The 14,375-nt window shown below is 36.6% G+C and overlaps 1 protein-coding gene across 1 annotated transcript in view; it reads right to left on the reverse strand.

Moving 5' to 3' along the window:
• Positions 1-2,640: 2,640 nt before the first annotated feature.
• The window catches only part of ARL5B (ADP-ribosylation factor-like 5B), a 16,333-nt gene continuing 4,598 nt past the window's right edge, over positions 2,641-14,375 (reverse strand). Inside the window, exons 2-6 of the mRNA XM_011968886.1 lie at positions 12,292-12,352; positions 10,043-10,190; positions 5,696-5,779; positions 4,004-4,155; positions 2,641-2,978 (exon numbers count right to left, since the gene is read on the reverse strand). Of these exons, the coding sequence (XP_011824276.1) occupies positions 2,930-2,978; positions 4,004-4,155; positions 5,696-5,779; positions 10,043-10,190; positions 12,292-12,352 (494 nt within the window). The 3' untranslated portion in view covers positions 2,641-2,929. The remainder of the gene's footprint in view (positions 2,979-4,003; positions 4,156-5,695; positions 5,780-10,042; positions 10,191-12,291; positions 12,353-14,375) is intronic.

Here is a 14,375-nt window from a genome sequence, read left to right on the forward strand (position 1 = left end):
TGCTAGCCAATACATGGAGGTGAAGGGGGATATGAAACACAAATTATTTCATCATTGAAATAATTAGCTGCTAATGTGACTTCCAAAGAACAGGTATAATATAAAACTAAGAATGTATTTCAAAATATGAATAAAGGCACTAATTACAAATGTACATTTTTCAGACAGTATCTTATAGTTCATTGATTTACAATGAATGGCAGAACCAATGCTCTAGTATTAGATACTTGCTTGGGTTAAAACATTCTCTTGGAGTAAAGAATAATTGGTTTTCACGTTACTGTAACAGGAAAGATTGAGTGAAAACCTAAAAAATACTCTTAAAAAGTCTTACATGAATTTCCTAATCATGAACTTTTCCCAATCAGCACAGTCTACACTGATGCCAATTTCATCTTCAACACATGGCTAACATAAATCACTTCTAATCCAAAACTAACCAAATATTTTTTAAAGGATTTAGAAAATAAATTGTATTTTAAAAATTAAATAGCAAATTTGAGTCTATACTAGTAGTTGGCAAAATACAATCAACTATTAAAAACACTTTTAATATAATGCTGATGTGGCAATATAAAAAATAACCATATAATCTGACAGAAGAAAATTGAGCCAGCCAATCTTACTAGATACAAGAAGGCAGATAATCATCTCATAAGAACAAATACAGGAGTACTAAGTATGCTTTTTCTCAGGACAGACTTAGGGAAATTATCCTCAGTACTTATGGTAAACAACATAACCAAGTAGAAATTCAGGCAAACTGCGCTTAGGTAAATGGCATTTTCTTAATTCCCCCACACCGCACAGACACCACAAAGTATCCATATTGATTTATGTCTGCTTTTTGCTCATGTTCTTGATTATGGGTTATATTAAAAACTAAGTTAAACTAAACTTATCCTCTACTTGATATAGAATCACTAAGAAAAAGGTTTAAAACAAAGTTAACTGCTTTCCAAAGCCCAGAAAGCTTTCCTCTGGCCACTGTTCAGTTCAAGAGTGTGCTACAGCTGAAGATAAATCAGAAAAATGTTACCACATTCGACTAAATTAACTTGACTAAATATAATAAATCAAGAACACCTGAAAAAAGAGCAAAATTTAAATCAACATACAAAAATATTAAAAATAAAATACCAATTTTGAAAACATATTTTGAGATTACAAACACTGAATCTTTTTCATCAAAATTAAAAAATACTGCAAAAATGAAGTATTATTCTCTAAGTATTCATTTTATCCCTTTCATTTCAGCAAAATCACACATTTGAATAAACAGGATCTAAATACAACACTTGTCTTTCCTCTTAAGGAATATACTGTCTAGATTATTGTTCATATTAGACAACTGCCTCAAAAACATTTTAATGCCATCCAATAAACTTTTGATAGATGATGACTTTTTAATTTATAAGTTGTTAAGAATATTAACTTTGAGTCTCATATTAATATTCTAAAAGCTAGGATTAAATTCAGCAGTTTGTGATACGATTTTAGAACCCAAGGCGTAACTACAAAGATGGCAATTGTTTCAAGTCTATTACATAATACCGTCAAATAAATTCAAGGAAACCCATGTAGTTTTTTTAAGTAATATACTGCTGGTGGTAAAAATGTTATGACAGACACAACTTCAAATTGTAAGAAACAAAATGGACTGTTCATACTTCAGCTTTAGCTACTGCCCAAAGTAGCTGTGATATATCTTGCAAAGAAAAGAGCTAAAATTTCTGTTGATAATAAAGTTGTTTGTAAACTGAGACTAAAATATATTCCAATTGTCTTATTTTTAGTGCTGGTATGCTTTACTAACTTCTGATAGTTTTATATGCATTGAATAATGTGACGTTCTTAAAATATCAGATTTATTCAAGAATATTTAACATCAAAGCTGGGCTTTTCAATAAATATTTTACCTTGGTTAGTTTTTGACCAAATGTTGCAGGCAGAAGAGTGAACTTGATTCCTTTAGAAAAATAAACAGCCTACTTAATTTCCATGCAAATAACAACTTAAATATTATTCCATGACTCGCAGTAATGTGGGGGAAGTTAAAAGGCAAGCACTCATGATGTGGAATCTTCCTTACATATATCTTCTAGGTAGATTTCTTTCTTTGTAGTAAGTTCTGTCCGAAAGATGAATGGTTTATAGAAGGAACAAATATTTAGTGCTGGAGAAGTTTGCAGACAGTACCTGATGGTTTCCATGACTACTCTATCAAACCAGTAATTCTCTGGTTGGGAGGGCGTGGTGGTCAAGAATTGAAAGCAATTGGTCATTAAGGTTATAAGAATATTTCAGGGCCGGGCGTGGTGGCTCAAGCCTGTAATCCCAGCACTTTGGGAGGCCGAGACGGGCGGATCACGAGGTCAGGAGATCGAGACCATCCTGGCTAACATGGTGAAACCCCGTCTCTACTAAAAAATACAGAAAACTAGCCGGGCGAGGTGGCGGGCGCCTGTAGTCCCAGCTACTCGGGAGGCTGAGGCAGGAGAATGGCGTGAACCCGGGAGGCGGAGCTTGCAGTGAGCTGAGATCCGGCCACTGCACTTCAGCCTGGGCGGCAGAGCGAGACTCCGTCTCAAAAAAAAAAAAAAAAAAAAAAAGAATATTTCAGACGACATCACGCATATGACAAACATTTCTTACAAGGTAGTCACTGAATAATTAGAATAAACAGAAGAATTGTTGCCGAAAACATAGTTATACATTATGTTCATCCAACTCAAGATTAGTGTATTAAAAAAAAAAAAGTTAAGAAAAAATCTTTTATGTTCCAGTTCAGCTGCACTTGATTCAAGTGTTGCTCTCAGAGGTTTGTGTTGTTATAAATTAAACATGCTGCTGCCTTAGCAGCCAAAGGTACTAGGAAAAAATGTTCATGTCACACAATAAATAGAGCAGTCTCTTTCAAGCAAAAAAGTTATCTCACACCAATCCGGGAGGTCATCCACTCTAGACCTTGGCATAACCTGAACAAAAGATAGAAATATTTTTAAAATTAAAAACTTTATACTTAAAAATTGAAAGGATACTTATTATTTTTAAGTCTTAACCAAAGGCTGGTAGCACAATCATTATTTATATACATCAGTGTCAACATTTAAGCCACACTATAATAAGTTAAATTTTTAAATGGAATGTTTTCTTAAATATTCTTAATCAGTTTGTGGGAAACTGCTTCAGTCTCATCTGGAAGATACAACTTTGCCAGTTTTGCCATGAATATTGCAAATACTCCCCGCCTTTTAAAATTAACTGAGACTTAAACGACTAGGGAAAGTTAACAGGAACTTCACCTTACCCTCCTCAATTCTAAAGAATGGAATACTTACGACTCAGTCAAAAAGGCCTACACACAGCTATTACTGCAAGCTATTTCTGATAAATACTAAGAGAAAAACTAAGAAGGTGAGGTTGATTTGTGGATAAGTTCTCTGGTATAAACTGGGTAATACATAAATAATATTGGTTCTTCTTGGCCTAATACCCACATTTAAATTGTTAGAAATGGAAGAATAGACTATATGGCATTTGTCTCAAATGTTTATTGTCTAGAATTATGCTTCCCAAAAGACCTTCTAATAATAAAGAAGATGTTCTCTTGCAGAAAGCTGACAGCTTAGGTTTAAGTCCTTGCAGAAAATGTGAACCTCCTTTCAAGCTTCCTCTTTAAAAGAAAGGTGACACTACAGTTTTTTTCTCAGTATATGATAAAGGCAACAAAGAACATCAAAAAATTTGGATTATGAAAACCTTAATTCAATAGTTTATTGCTTTTTGGTAAAACGTTATATTTACATTAAAGTTTTTAAGTTGCCAGTGATTTTAGTAGAATTATTTCTATGTTGTAAGCCTGAGACACATTATAAAAATCACCTTTAATTAAGAACAAACAAACAGAAAAGGAACAGGACCTAAGAAGAAAACAAGTTGGCCTAAAAAGTTGGAAGAAATCTGAAAGAAGTCCCACCTCCCCTCAGACCAATGAACTTACCCTTCTCCTGTGAGAGCACAGCAAGATTGAATGTGCCATGGATGATCCTTAATTGAACTAAGGGTGAGGTATTTCGAGATTTCAGCTGCTGTCATACACCCTTTCATATCCTGTTTATTTGCAAAGATAAGGACTGCAGCCTTCCGTAAATCCTGCAATCAAGACAAAATATTTCTAATATGTGAAATACCACAATTTAAATTTAAATTTAACCAGCTGAACAGTTATAATGAAGTGCTTCTACTTTAACATAATCAGGCGCTAATATTTAATATAATCTCAAATATCTATAATTTCAGTATTCATTCTAACAGATAAATATTAAATAATTATTTTTTATTTTTGAGTCAAATCGGACAAACTGAAAAAAAAATACATTTGAATTTTAAATACTGACTCAAAACTACATAAGTAATATTCTAATAGGTAGATATGGTAGTACGTTGCCAAACACTAGAGTTTCTCCAAAACTTAAAAGTAGAGTACTGGTGGTAGGAGCTGGGCAATACTTCTTACTTACTAGTCTTTGTATAACATAAGCCCATTGGTTAATATTCACTTCAGTATTGTTTATACTATGAAAACATTAGAAGAATAGATTGACTGTGATATATTCATACTGTGGAAAACTATACAGTTGTTAAAAGGAATGAACTAATATGTACATTATTAACATGGATAAATCAGAATGTATTATCATGGATAAGTCACAATGTTGTACAAAAACAGCAAGATTCAGAAAGATATATATTATATAGTATTAGTTTTAAAAACATGGAATACAGGCCAGACACAGTGGCTCACACTTGTAATCCCAGGACTTCGGGAGGCTGAGGCAGGTGGATCCCGAGGTCAGGAATTCAGGACCAGCCTGGCCAAGATGGTGAAACCCCATCTCTACTAAAAATACAAAAATTATCCGGGAGTAGTGGCGGGCACCTGTAATCCCAGCTACTCAGGAGGCTGAGGCAGAGAACTGCTTGAACCGGGAGGCAGAGGTTGCAGTGAGCCAAGATCGCGCCATTGTACTCCAGCTTGGGTGACAGAGCGAGACTCTGTCTTAAAAAAAACAAAAAACGAAAAACAAAACAAAAAAACATGGAATACAATACTCTGTATAACTTCAAGACATAAAAATGTAGTAAAAGTATAAAAACATGCATAAGAATACCAATCACTACTTTTAGGATAGTAGATACCTCTGAAAGAGAAGCGAGGAAAATCAGATTGGCAAGGTATCTTAAGATATTTCATATCTTATGTTGATATGGTGCATGAATGTGTTTTACTAAGTTTTCTTAAATATCTGAAATACTTAGAATTGAATTAAGTGATCTTGAGTTATTCATTAAAAAACTTTCAGTTACTATAAACTTTTGGGGAAAAGACCCTCAAGTTTTCCTTTTGTTTATCTCATTTATCAGACTTTTAAAGGCATGCTTAAGTAACTTTAGGTTTGAACATTTTTTGTAATAACAGTAGTAATCTACAATTAATGTCTTAGAGTTTTTTAAGTTTGAAAAAATAATGAGCATTTTTTTTTTACCTCAAAACTTTCATCAGTTTTGTATGTAAAGTTGTGTTAATAATAAAATAGCCAACATCATATCACACTAATCTTTGCAAAAAAGCAAAGGCAATGTACAGATACTTTACTACATTGTTTTTTAAAGATTTACTTTAAAAATTTACCTCATGAGCCAACATTCTGTATAATTCTTCTTTTGTAATAGCTAGTCGTTCCCTGTCAATGCTATCAACAACAAGAATGATGAACTAGAAGAAAATTAAAAGGAAAGACAGAAAATTGAATGGGATGCTGAAAAGTTTTCTGTAAAACCACTCAAGTAATCTAAGTACTTTTCTACACAGCATCATCATTACTATAAAACATTTACTGCTTTTTCATCATAAACAGCTTTTACAATACTGAATCACATCAAGCAGTAAAATCCAAATGTTAACGATAAGAAAATAACTCAAAACTTCAACAAATAAAAACTGTGCCCAACTTGATTTTTTTAAAGTGATGCCCAAATACATAATACTATGATTTGTTTTCAAATGCTGGTAGTAAAAAGTAATTTTTTAAAAGAAACATTAATTTCAGTAATATTTTCCACTAAAACTTCAAAGTACTCCGTTATCGTTCATATAAACAGTCAATAATCACTTACTTCTATGTACCACAATCTCCTAACTCTTAGAAAGAAAAGCTAGTTTGAAAGAAAAAGATAAATGCATCTTAAAAATAAGACAATTTTATAAAGCAATATCAACTACAAATGCTCAAGATTGAAACATAGATACTTAGGCATTAATATACTGGAGATGCAGGGGAAATTAAAGGCAAGAAGCCAAAAAAAAGAGGAGAAATCTGTCGGTAAAGCTATACATGAAAAAAGGTAGGTCTTGCATATTAAAAAGTAAGAAGATATAGGCCAGGCATGGTGGCTCACACACATGTAATCCCAGCACTCTGGGAGGTGAGGTGGTATGATCGCTTGAGCCCAGGAGTTTGAGACCACCTTGGGCAACATAGTGAGACCCTGTCTCTCTACAGAAAATTAAAAATAAAAATTAGCCATGCATGTAGTCCCGCCTACTTGGGAGGCTAAGGTGGGAGGACTGCTTTGAGCCTAGGAAGTTGAGGCTGTACTGAGAGTCATGCAACTGCACTCCAGCCTGGGTGACAGAGAGGCCCTAACTCATTTTAAAAAAATGTGGAGGGGTGGGTGAGGAGAAGGAGGAGATGGAGGAGACGATGCAGCGAAAAAGGGCCCTTAAACCGAACACTTTATACAGAATAAAAAGTTAAGAAATGAGATGAAATGATGCTATTACAGCAGGAGATAGATGCAAAATAAACAGACATGAAGGGTAGAATTAGATTACAGAGATGACTTTAAAATTAGGGAAATAGGCTAGGGGCAGTGGCTCATGCCTGTAATCCCAGCACTTTGTGAGGCCAAGGTGCGGGGATCACTTGAGGACAGTTCAAGACCAACCAGGCCAACATGGTAAAACCCTGTCTCTATTAAAAATACAAAAATTAGCCACGTATGGTGGTGTGTACCTGTAGTCCCAGCTACTCGGGAGGCTGAGGCAGGAGAATCCTTTGAACCTGGGAGGCGGAGGTTACAGTGAGCTGAGATCGAGCCACTGCTCTCCAGCCTGGGGGACAGAGTGAGACTCTGTCTCAAAAAAATAAATAAATAAAAAATAAAAATAAATAAAATTAAGGGAACAGACAACTAATCTGAATATAAACTGAGTTGGGCTTACAAGGGAATAAATGGAAAGAATGTCACATGGCAAAGGAGGAATCGACAGAATACGGGGATGCAACTGTGAGTTAATGAGAGGAAGGTGTCAGGAATTACTTAATACCTGTAACTTCTTGTAATATAGTGGACATACGGCAGCTTTTAGGGGACTCTTCCACATGAAGAATTTTCAAAAAGCAAACTGACATGGGCCACTGTTCTTTGTAGTAATTTTGATATTCTTGTAGAGATCACTTATTAAAAGAACATTTCATGCAAATGGCATCAGTAATGGGTATCTCTTTCTGGACCCATGCTAAGTCCTCCAGAGTTTCAGTCATTTCAAGAACTACCCTTTTGAAACACTTTAAGTACATATGGATTCACTAGGATCAACTTTGACCTATTCATTAATGATAACTGTCCTTTTCACAGCTGGAGTTAACTGTGAGCTTTGAACTACTAACAGCTCTGATGTTTAAATTAATCATATGCTACAATGTCGTTTGTCCCTTACTTTTTTTTTTTTTGGAGAGCCAGTGAGACTCTGTCAGCCAGGATGGAGTGCAGTGGTGCTATCTCAGCTCACTGCCACCTCTGCCTCCCAGGTTCAAGCTATTCTCATGCCTCATCCTCTCGAGTAGCTGGGACTACAGGCACATGCCACCATGCCTGGCTAAGTTTTCTGTTTTTAGTAGAGATGGGGTTTTGCCATGTTGGCCACGCTGGTCTTGAACTCCTGGCCTCAAGCAATCTGCCCACCTTGGCCTCCCAATGTACTGAGATCACAGGAGTGTGCCACTGCAGCTGGCCCTTCCCTTACTTTCTAACTTATTCTAGTTTCAGAACATTATTTTACTGTATAAACATGTAAGCTACCCTTTAACGACACTATTTGCTTACCAACATCTTCTGCATACCCAATTAAGTGCTACCACAAATTCTGAGTATCTATGATATGCCATCTTCGTTTACTACTTACATATTGCATTGGAATATATACACATATACACATATGCTATTATAATATAAATCTAGAACAATACATGTTTTTTATTTAAAAAGGCAACTTTGTTCACCAAAAATTCTTCATATTACATCCTTTTCTACCTCCTCCTTTCCAACTCCATTTTTTTTTTTTTTTTTTTGAGACAGAGTCTTGTTTTGTCACCCAGGCTGGAGTGCAGTGGTGCCACCTTGGCTCACTGCAAACTCTGCCTCCCAGATTCAAGTGATTCTCCTGCCTCAGCCTCCTGAATAGCTCAGACTACAAGTGCACCCCACCACGCCTGGCTAATTTTTTATATTTTTAGTAGAGACGGGGTTTCACTTGTGTTAGCCAGGATGGCCTCGATCTCCTGACCTCATAATCCGCCCGCCTCGGCCTCCCAGAGTGCTGGGATTACAGGACTGAGCCACCGCGCCTGGTCCAACTCCAATTTTTAAAAGGTCTCGGCCAGGCGCAGTGGCTCACACCTGTAATCCTAGCACTTTGGGAGGCTGACGTGGGCGGATCATGAGGTCAGGAGATCGAGACCAACCTGGGTAACACAGGTGAAACCCCACCTCTACTAAAAACACAAAAAATTAGCCGGGCATGGTGGCGGGCACCTGTAGTCCCAGCTACTCGGGAGGCTGAGGCAGGAGAATGGTGTGAACCTGGGAGGTGGAGCTTGCAGTGAGCCAAGATCGTGCCATTGCACTCCAGGCTGGGTGGCAAAGTGAGACTCCGTCTCAAAAAATAAAAAAGATCTCATTTTAGAAAAAATAATTGGTTAGGTGTACATCTTTGCAAAGAACAATTAAATGGATGCAATTGTGAACTCATACTCTCAAGGATAAATCTCTCTAAACTATACTGAATGGTCTTAAAAAAATATCTGCCTCTAAGAAGAAATAAAAGCAGAAATAAAATATGAATATATCCAGGTTTGTTCCCCAAGTTAGCTCTGAACTCATAAGCGGCAGAGAACTTTGAGAGATGATTTGCAAATCCACTTTTTTTAACTAAAAAAAAAAAAACTACCAACATTTTTAATGTTCATGTTATGAGAAATTTTTAAATTAATAAAATACTTCATTCCTCTCCCGGTCAGGGTCTCTTAGAAAGTTGTGAGATGATGGGGAAAGCTATATAATTTCTCCATGTGTCAGATCTCTCCAACCCTGGAGACATTAAAATCTTGTGAAGATGAACAGAGAAAGCCTGGCCAAACAGTAAGCACTCAACTAACAATAGCTCCAAACAGTCTTTCTATTCGCCTTTTCTTTTATTTGAAAACCCAAATTCTTAAGTCTCACTTATGAAATTTTTATTGTTTTTTAAAAAACAGAAACCCAAATTCCTTACAAAAAAGGATCTTATTAAAAGGCAACTGTCAGGACGGCCGTGGTGGCTCAAGCCTGTAATCCCAGCACTTTGGGAGGCCAAAGAGGTCAGATCACGAGATCAGGAGTTCAAGACCATTCTGACCAATATGGTGAACGCCCATCTCTACTAAAAATACAAAAATTAGCTGGGAGTGGTGGCACGCCTCCTTGTAATTCCAGCTACTTGGGAGGCTGAAGCAGGAGAATCGCTTGAACCCAGCAGGCGGAGACTGCAGTGAGCCAAGATCGCGCCACTGCACTCCAGCCTAGCGACTGAGCAAGACTCCTTCTCAACAACAACAACAAAAAAGGCAACTGTCAATACACCCAGGTCCAGCCTATCTACTTTCTAGGTTTACTCTTCAGACCTTTTGATTAAAATTCAAAATTCATCTTAGCATACCTCTGTGTTTGAGTAATATGTGTTCCAGGATGATCGCAGAGACTCCTGACCACCAATATCCCACATAAGAAAATGAGTGTTCTTCACAACTATTTCTTCAACATTGCTTCCTATGGTTGGAGAAGTATGAACCACTTCATTCATTAAGCTGTTGAAAGATACCATAAAAGCTCTTGTAAATCTTGAGAATCTGAAGCAACTTTTATCTCTGTATTTTTAAGATCAATGAACCTTCTGCACCAATGATGATAATCGTTAGCATGAAAATTAGAAACCTGGAGAACATTTGTGCAAATAAACATCTAGACAACAACTCCAGAAGAAAGACTTGCTTTATGGTTTTTTTTTTTTTTTTTTTTAAATGGGAGGAATTGCAAGCTTGATGGAAAAGAAAGGAAACAGTGTGGTGTGAATTTGCATTTCTGTGGCCAAAAATTCCAATACTACCATGCCCTGTTATTGGTGAAATAAGACCCAATGTCCCATCCCATCCTGAAAAGCAAGTTTCTAGGCGACTGTGACACCAATATTTGCAAAAGAGAAAATATTGGATAGTAGGCTATCCGTAATTTTGAAGACTGTCTAAATTGAGACTTAGCCACAACAATTAGTTCAGGCTTTTTAATCTAAAGTAGTCCTAAAAAGACGACGACGGGCAAGTGAAAATTTAAATTAACTATAAACATATTTAGAAGGCCAGGCGTGGTGGCTCACGCCTGTAATTCTAGCACTTTGGGTGGATCACTTGAGGTCAAGAATTTGAGACCATCCTGACCAACATGGTGAAACCGTCTTCACTAAAAATACAAAAATTTGCAGGGTGTGGTGGCGGATGCCTGTAATCCCAGCTACTCAGGAAGCTGAGGCAGGAGAACCGCTTGAACCTGGGAGGTGGATGTTGCAGTGAGTGGAGATCACGCCATTGCACTCCAGCCTCAGCAACAGAGCCAAACTAGCTCTCAAATATGTGTGTGTGCGCGTGTGTGTGTATATATATGTGTGTGCGCGCACACACACACACAGAAACACATATACATATATTTAGAATACTGATGCTCATACCTCTTGTATTATCATAATCATTGGTAAAGCTACATTAATCAATTAATTCAACAAATATGCCCTTGCTGGTAACACGTCAGTCCTGTGTTGGAGGAGGCTTGCAATTCTCTCTTGCGTTTTATGTATATCTTTGAAGCCATGTGTAAAATTATTTCAACAAAGATGACAGGTTTCTGAAATGTTTATATGTGATGTTTAAAAGCTAATTCATATTTAAACACATAATCACCAATGAATGAAAATGTTTTCAATAGAAATAAGTAGTTATGCAACTCTGAAACAACAAACTTTAAGTCAGTAGCTTTTTAGCAAAGTAGTTGAAAAATGTGTTAATTGCTGGCTAATGAAGTACTTCTGGCGAGCTGAAGTACGTCTTCAGCTTCTTCAGCTAAAGGGCTGTCTTCTAATGCAAGATGAGTGGGAAGGGGTACACAATGGTGCAAAGAATTGTAGAACTATTTTGTTAAAGTGATTGGTAGATCCATTTCTATTGCTTAATAAGGATCATTTCATTGGCACTGAAAGGATAACGGAAGGTACTCTGACAAGCGGAATGATGAGCTGTGAAAATGTCCTAAGGTATTAATATATTTCTCTGAAAGTCTCAAGGCTTTCCCTCTTGCAAGCTACTACAGCAATATTTTCAGCAGTGATCACATTTCTTTTGACTTGACAAGTCTGGCTATGTTAAAAAATTCCAAAGCTATTAGTCAGGAGGGTAGCAATGGCTTTCTAGAGCTATCAATTTATTTACATAAACCCAAGTGTGGGTAGAACTAAGTGAAATCCACTCTACCACCTCATCCCGCACTTTAATATGCGCTTTATTTATTTTAGTTTAACATTAATTTCTTTCAAGGCCAGAAAACAGTAAGTGTTTGTGAAGGGTTTAGCAAATGTTTATTTCACTCACCTTTCTATAGATTGTGTTTGGTAAAATTAAAAACAAAACCAGATGAGTTAATCGGTACAGCACACCAACATGGCACATGTATACATATGTAACAAATCTGCACGTTGTGCACATGTACCCTAGAACTTAAAGTATAATAATTAAAAAAAACTAAAAAAACCCAAAAAATACATATTTAAGTTTTTCCATCACTATTATAATGCATCTCTTATTAATTATAAACACATTAGTTTCAATAACTAGTGAAAACTGTTTAATAAACACCCATACTTACAATTGGTAAAGAATGGTGGTTTTCCCTGCATTATCCAGTCCCACTATAATTACTTTGTGTTCTATAAAAAGAAAGCAAACCATAAACATTTAACATTACTGCAATTACATGCTTTCAACAATGATTATTAGTTAGCTCATTAAGGAGAATCATTCACTGAGTATCTATTACTAGACTGTTAAAATACAGAAAGAAATGTTATGATGTTAAGGCTACCCAGGTTAAGTAACACAATCAATTATCATTGATTCTCTGTCTAGTTCTCTTGTAAAAGAATGTGGGAGATGGGTAAGCAGGAAACACCAGCAAAGTTGGTCACTTATATTGCATCTAGGGGAGAGGAGATCCAAATATTAATCTAGGCAAAAATTAAAACCTAAAATGTAAGTTTTCTAAAAAGCCTGTTTTACAGACCTTTTTAGCTCTGTACCAATCAAGTTAGCTTTTTATCAAAATGTTTTCATATCTGTAAGTTTTCCCACCTATGGATACCAGGATCTGTTTCTTCCTCTCACTTAAAAATCCCATGTGAGCTTAAAATGGAAATGTTTCACCTGTCACAAAGACAAACGTATACTCTCAAGTTTTTATGCAATTGCTCATTGTTTAACAATTTTTCAATCGGCTTCTACAGTTCTTTCAAGCAGATTCTGTTTCTGCTCTTTGTACAACAAAAATCTCTTCATTTCTTTCCTTCTTTGGGTGCCATGCACTACATATTCATCTCTTTTAATAAGTGGTTGCTACAGTTCATCTAATTATTCTGTTAAGCGGTACATATTCTGCAATGTCCTTTGAATACAGAAAACACCCCAGATACCATCTTTCCTAGATTTTAACTTATGCCAAATACACTAAAGATCCCCTTCTCCAAGGCAGAAGAATGCTCTAAAAGTTACAAGTTAACATCAACAGCGTAAGTAGGGAAGTTGCCACAGAATCACAACACAGTTGATTTAAAGGCAACGACTGGGCACATCTCATATCAGAACCCCACTCTTCTTGATGACCTCTGGTGAATGTCAACATTCTGGTCATACAATCAACTATCAGCTCATATTCCTAAAGTTGTAAAACTTTATCAGCTAAAAAAAGAGGGACCGAGAAAAGTTAAGTTCTTGAGACGTGCAGGTCTTCTAATGACCTACACACTCTAGGTACAGCCTATAACAGTGCAGGATAAACAGACACGGTCCTCTAGAAGGGCTATTTTCACTATGGTAGAAGCTGCTTTGTAAAACAAAACAAAACTTGCCTGCTTAGTATAACCCACTATAATTCTCCTTATTTATTTATTTATTTATTTGAGACAGGGTCTTGCTTTGTTGCCCAGGTTGGAGTGCAGTGGCATGATCAAGGCTCACTGCAGCCTCGACCTCCCAGGCTCAAGTGATCCGCCTACCTGAACCTCCTGAGTAGCTGGGACCACAGGTGCACGCCACCATGCCTGGCTACATATCCTCTAATTTCTAATGAAGCCAATCTTTTAAGTATTACCCTGTTTGTTATCCCTTAAAGTACAAGAACTTGTATCAGTGAAGGAACAAATGGATTGCCTGGCACTGAGCATTCTACATTTTGGTGACAGCTAGAAGCTCCACCTACCAAGCATCTAGAGAAAACAACATGCCTGCAGTGGTGAGAAGGAAGCCACTAGTTTAAAGATAAGCAAAACTTGAAGGCAGATAATTCCACTGGGAGAAAGGAATGGAGGGATAGTACCAGATGGCTCCTTGTTGAAGCAACTCAAGTGAATACCCAGGTCATTTTCAAACAATCCTGCTCCTTGCTTCACATTTTGCATTGTGATGCTTCACACCATACTGAAGGCCCATGATGGTAAAACTCACCAATTATGCATCACTTTGAAAGGCAGGTCCCAATGTGAAGTAATTTTAGGTTAAGACACTACTGTTACTATCAGTTATAGTAAATCAGAATGTTTTAGGCCAGGCACAATCGCTCGCACCTGTAATTCCAACACTTTGGGAGGCCAAGGAGAAGTGATCAGTTGAATCTAGGAGTTTGAGACCAAACTGGGCAATACAGTAAGACCTCATCTCTTTAAAAAAAAAAACAAAAAC

The sequence above is a fragment of the Mandrillus leucophaeus genome, unplaced genomic scaffold (assembly GCF_000951045.1).
Source record: "Mandrillus leucophaeus isolate KB7577 unplaced genomic scaffold, Mleu.le_1.0 Scaffold863, whole genome shotgun sequence".
In the NCBI taxonomy this organism is placed as follows: domain Eukaryota; kingdom Metazoa; phylum Chordata; class Mammalia; order Primates; family Cercopithecidae; genus Mandrillus; species Mandrillus leucophaeus.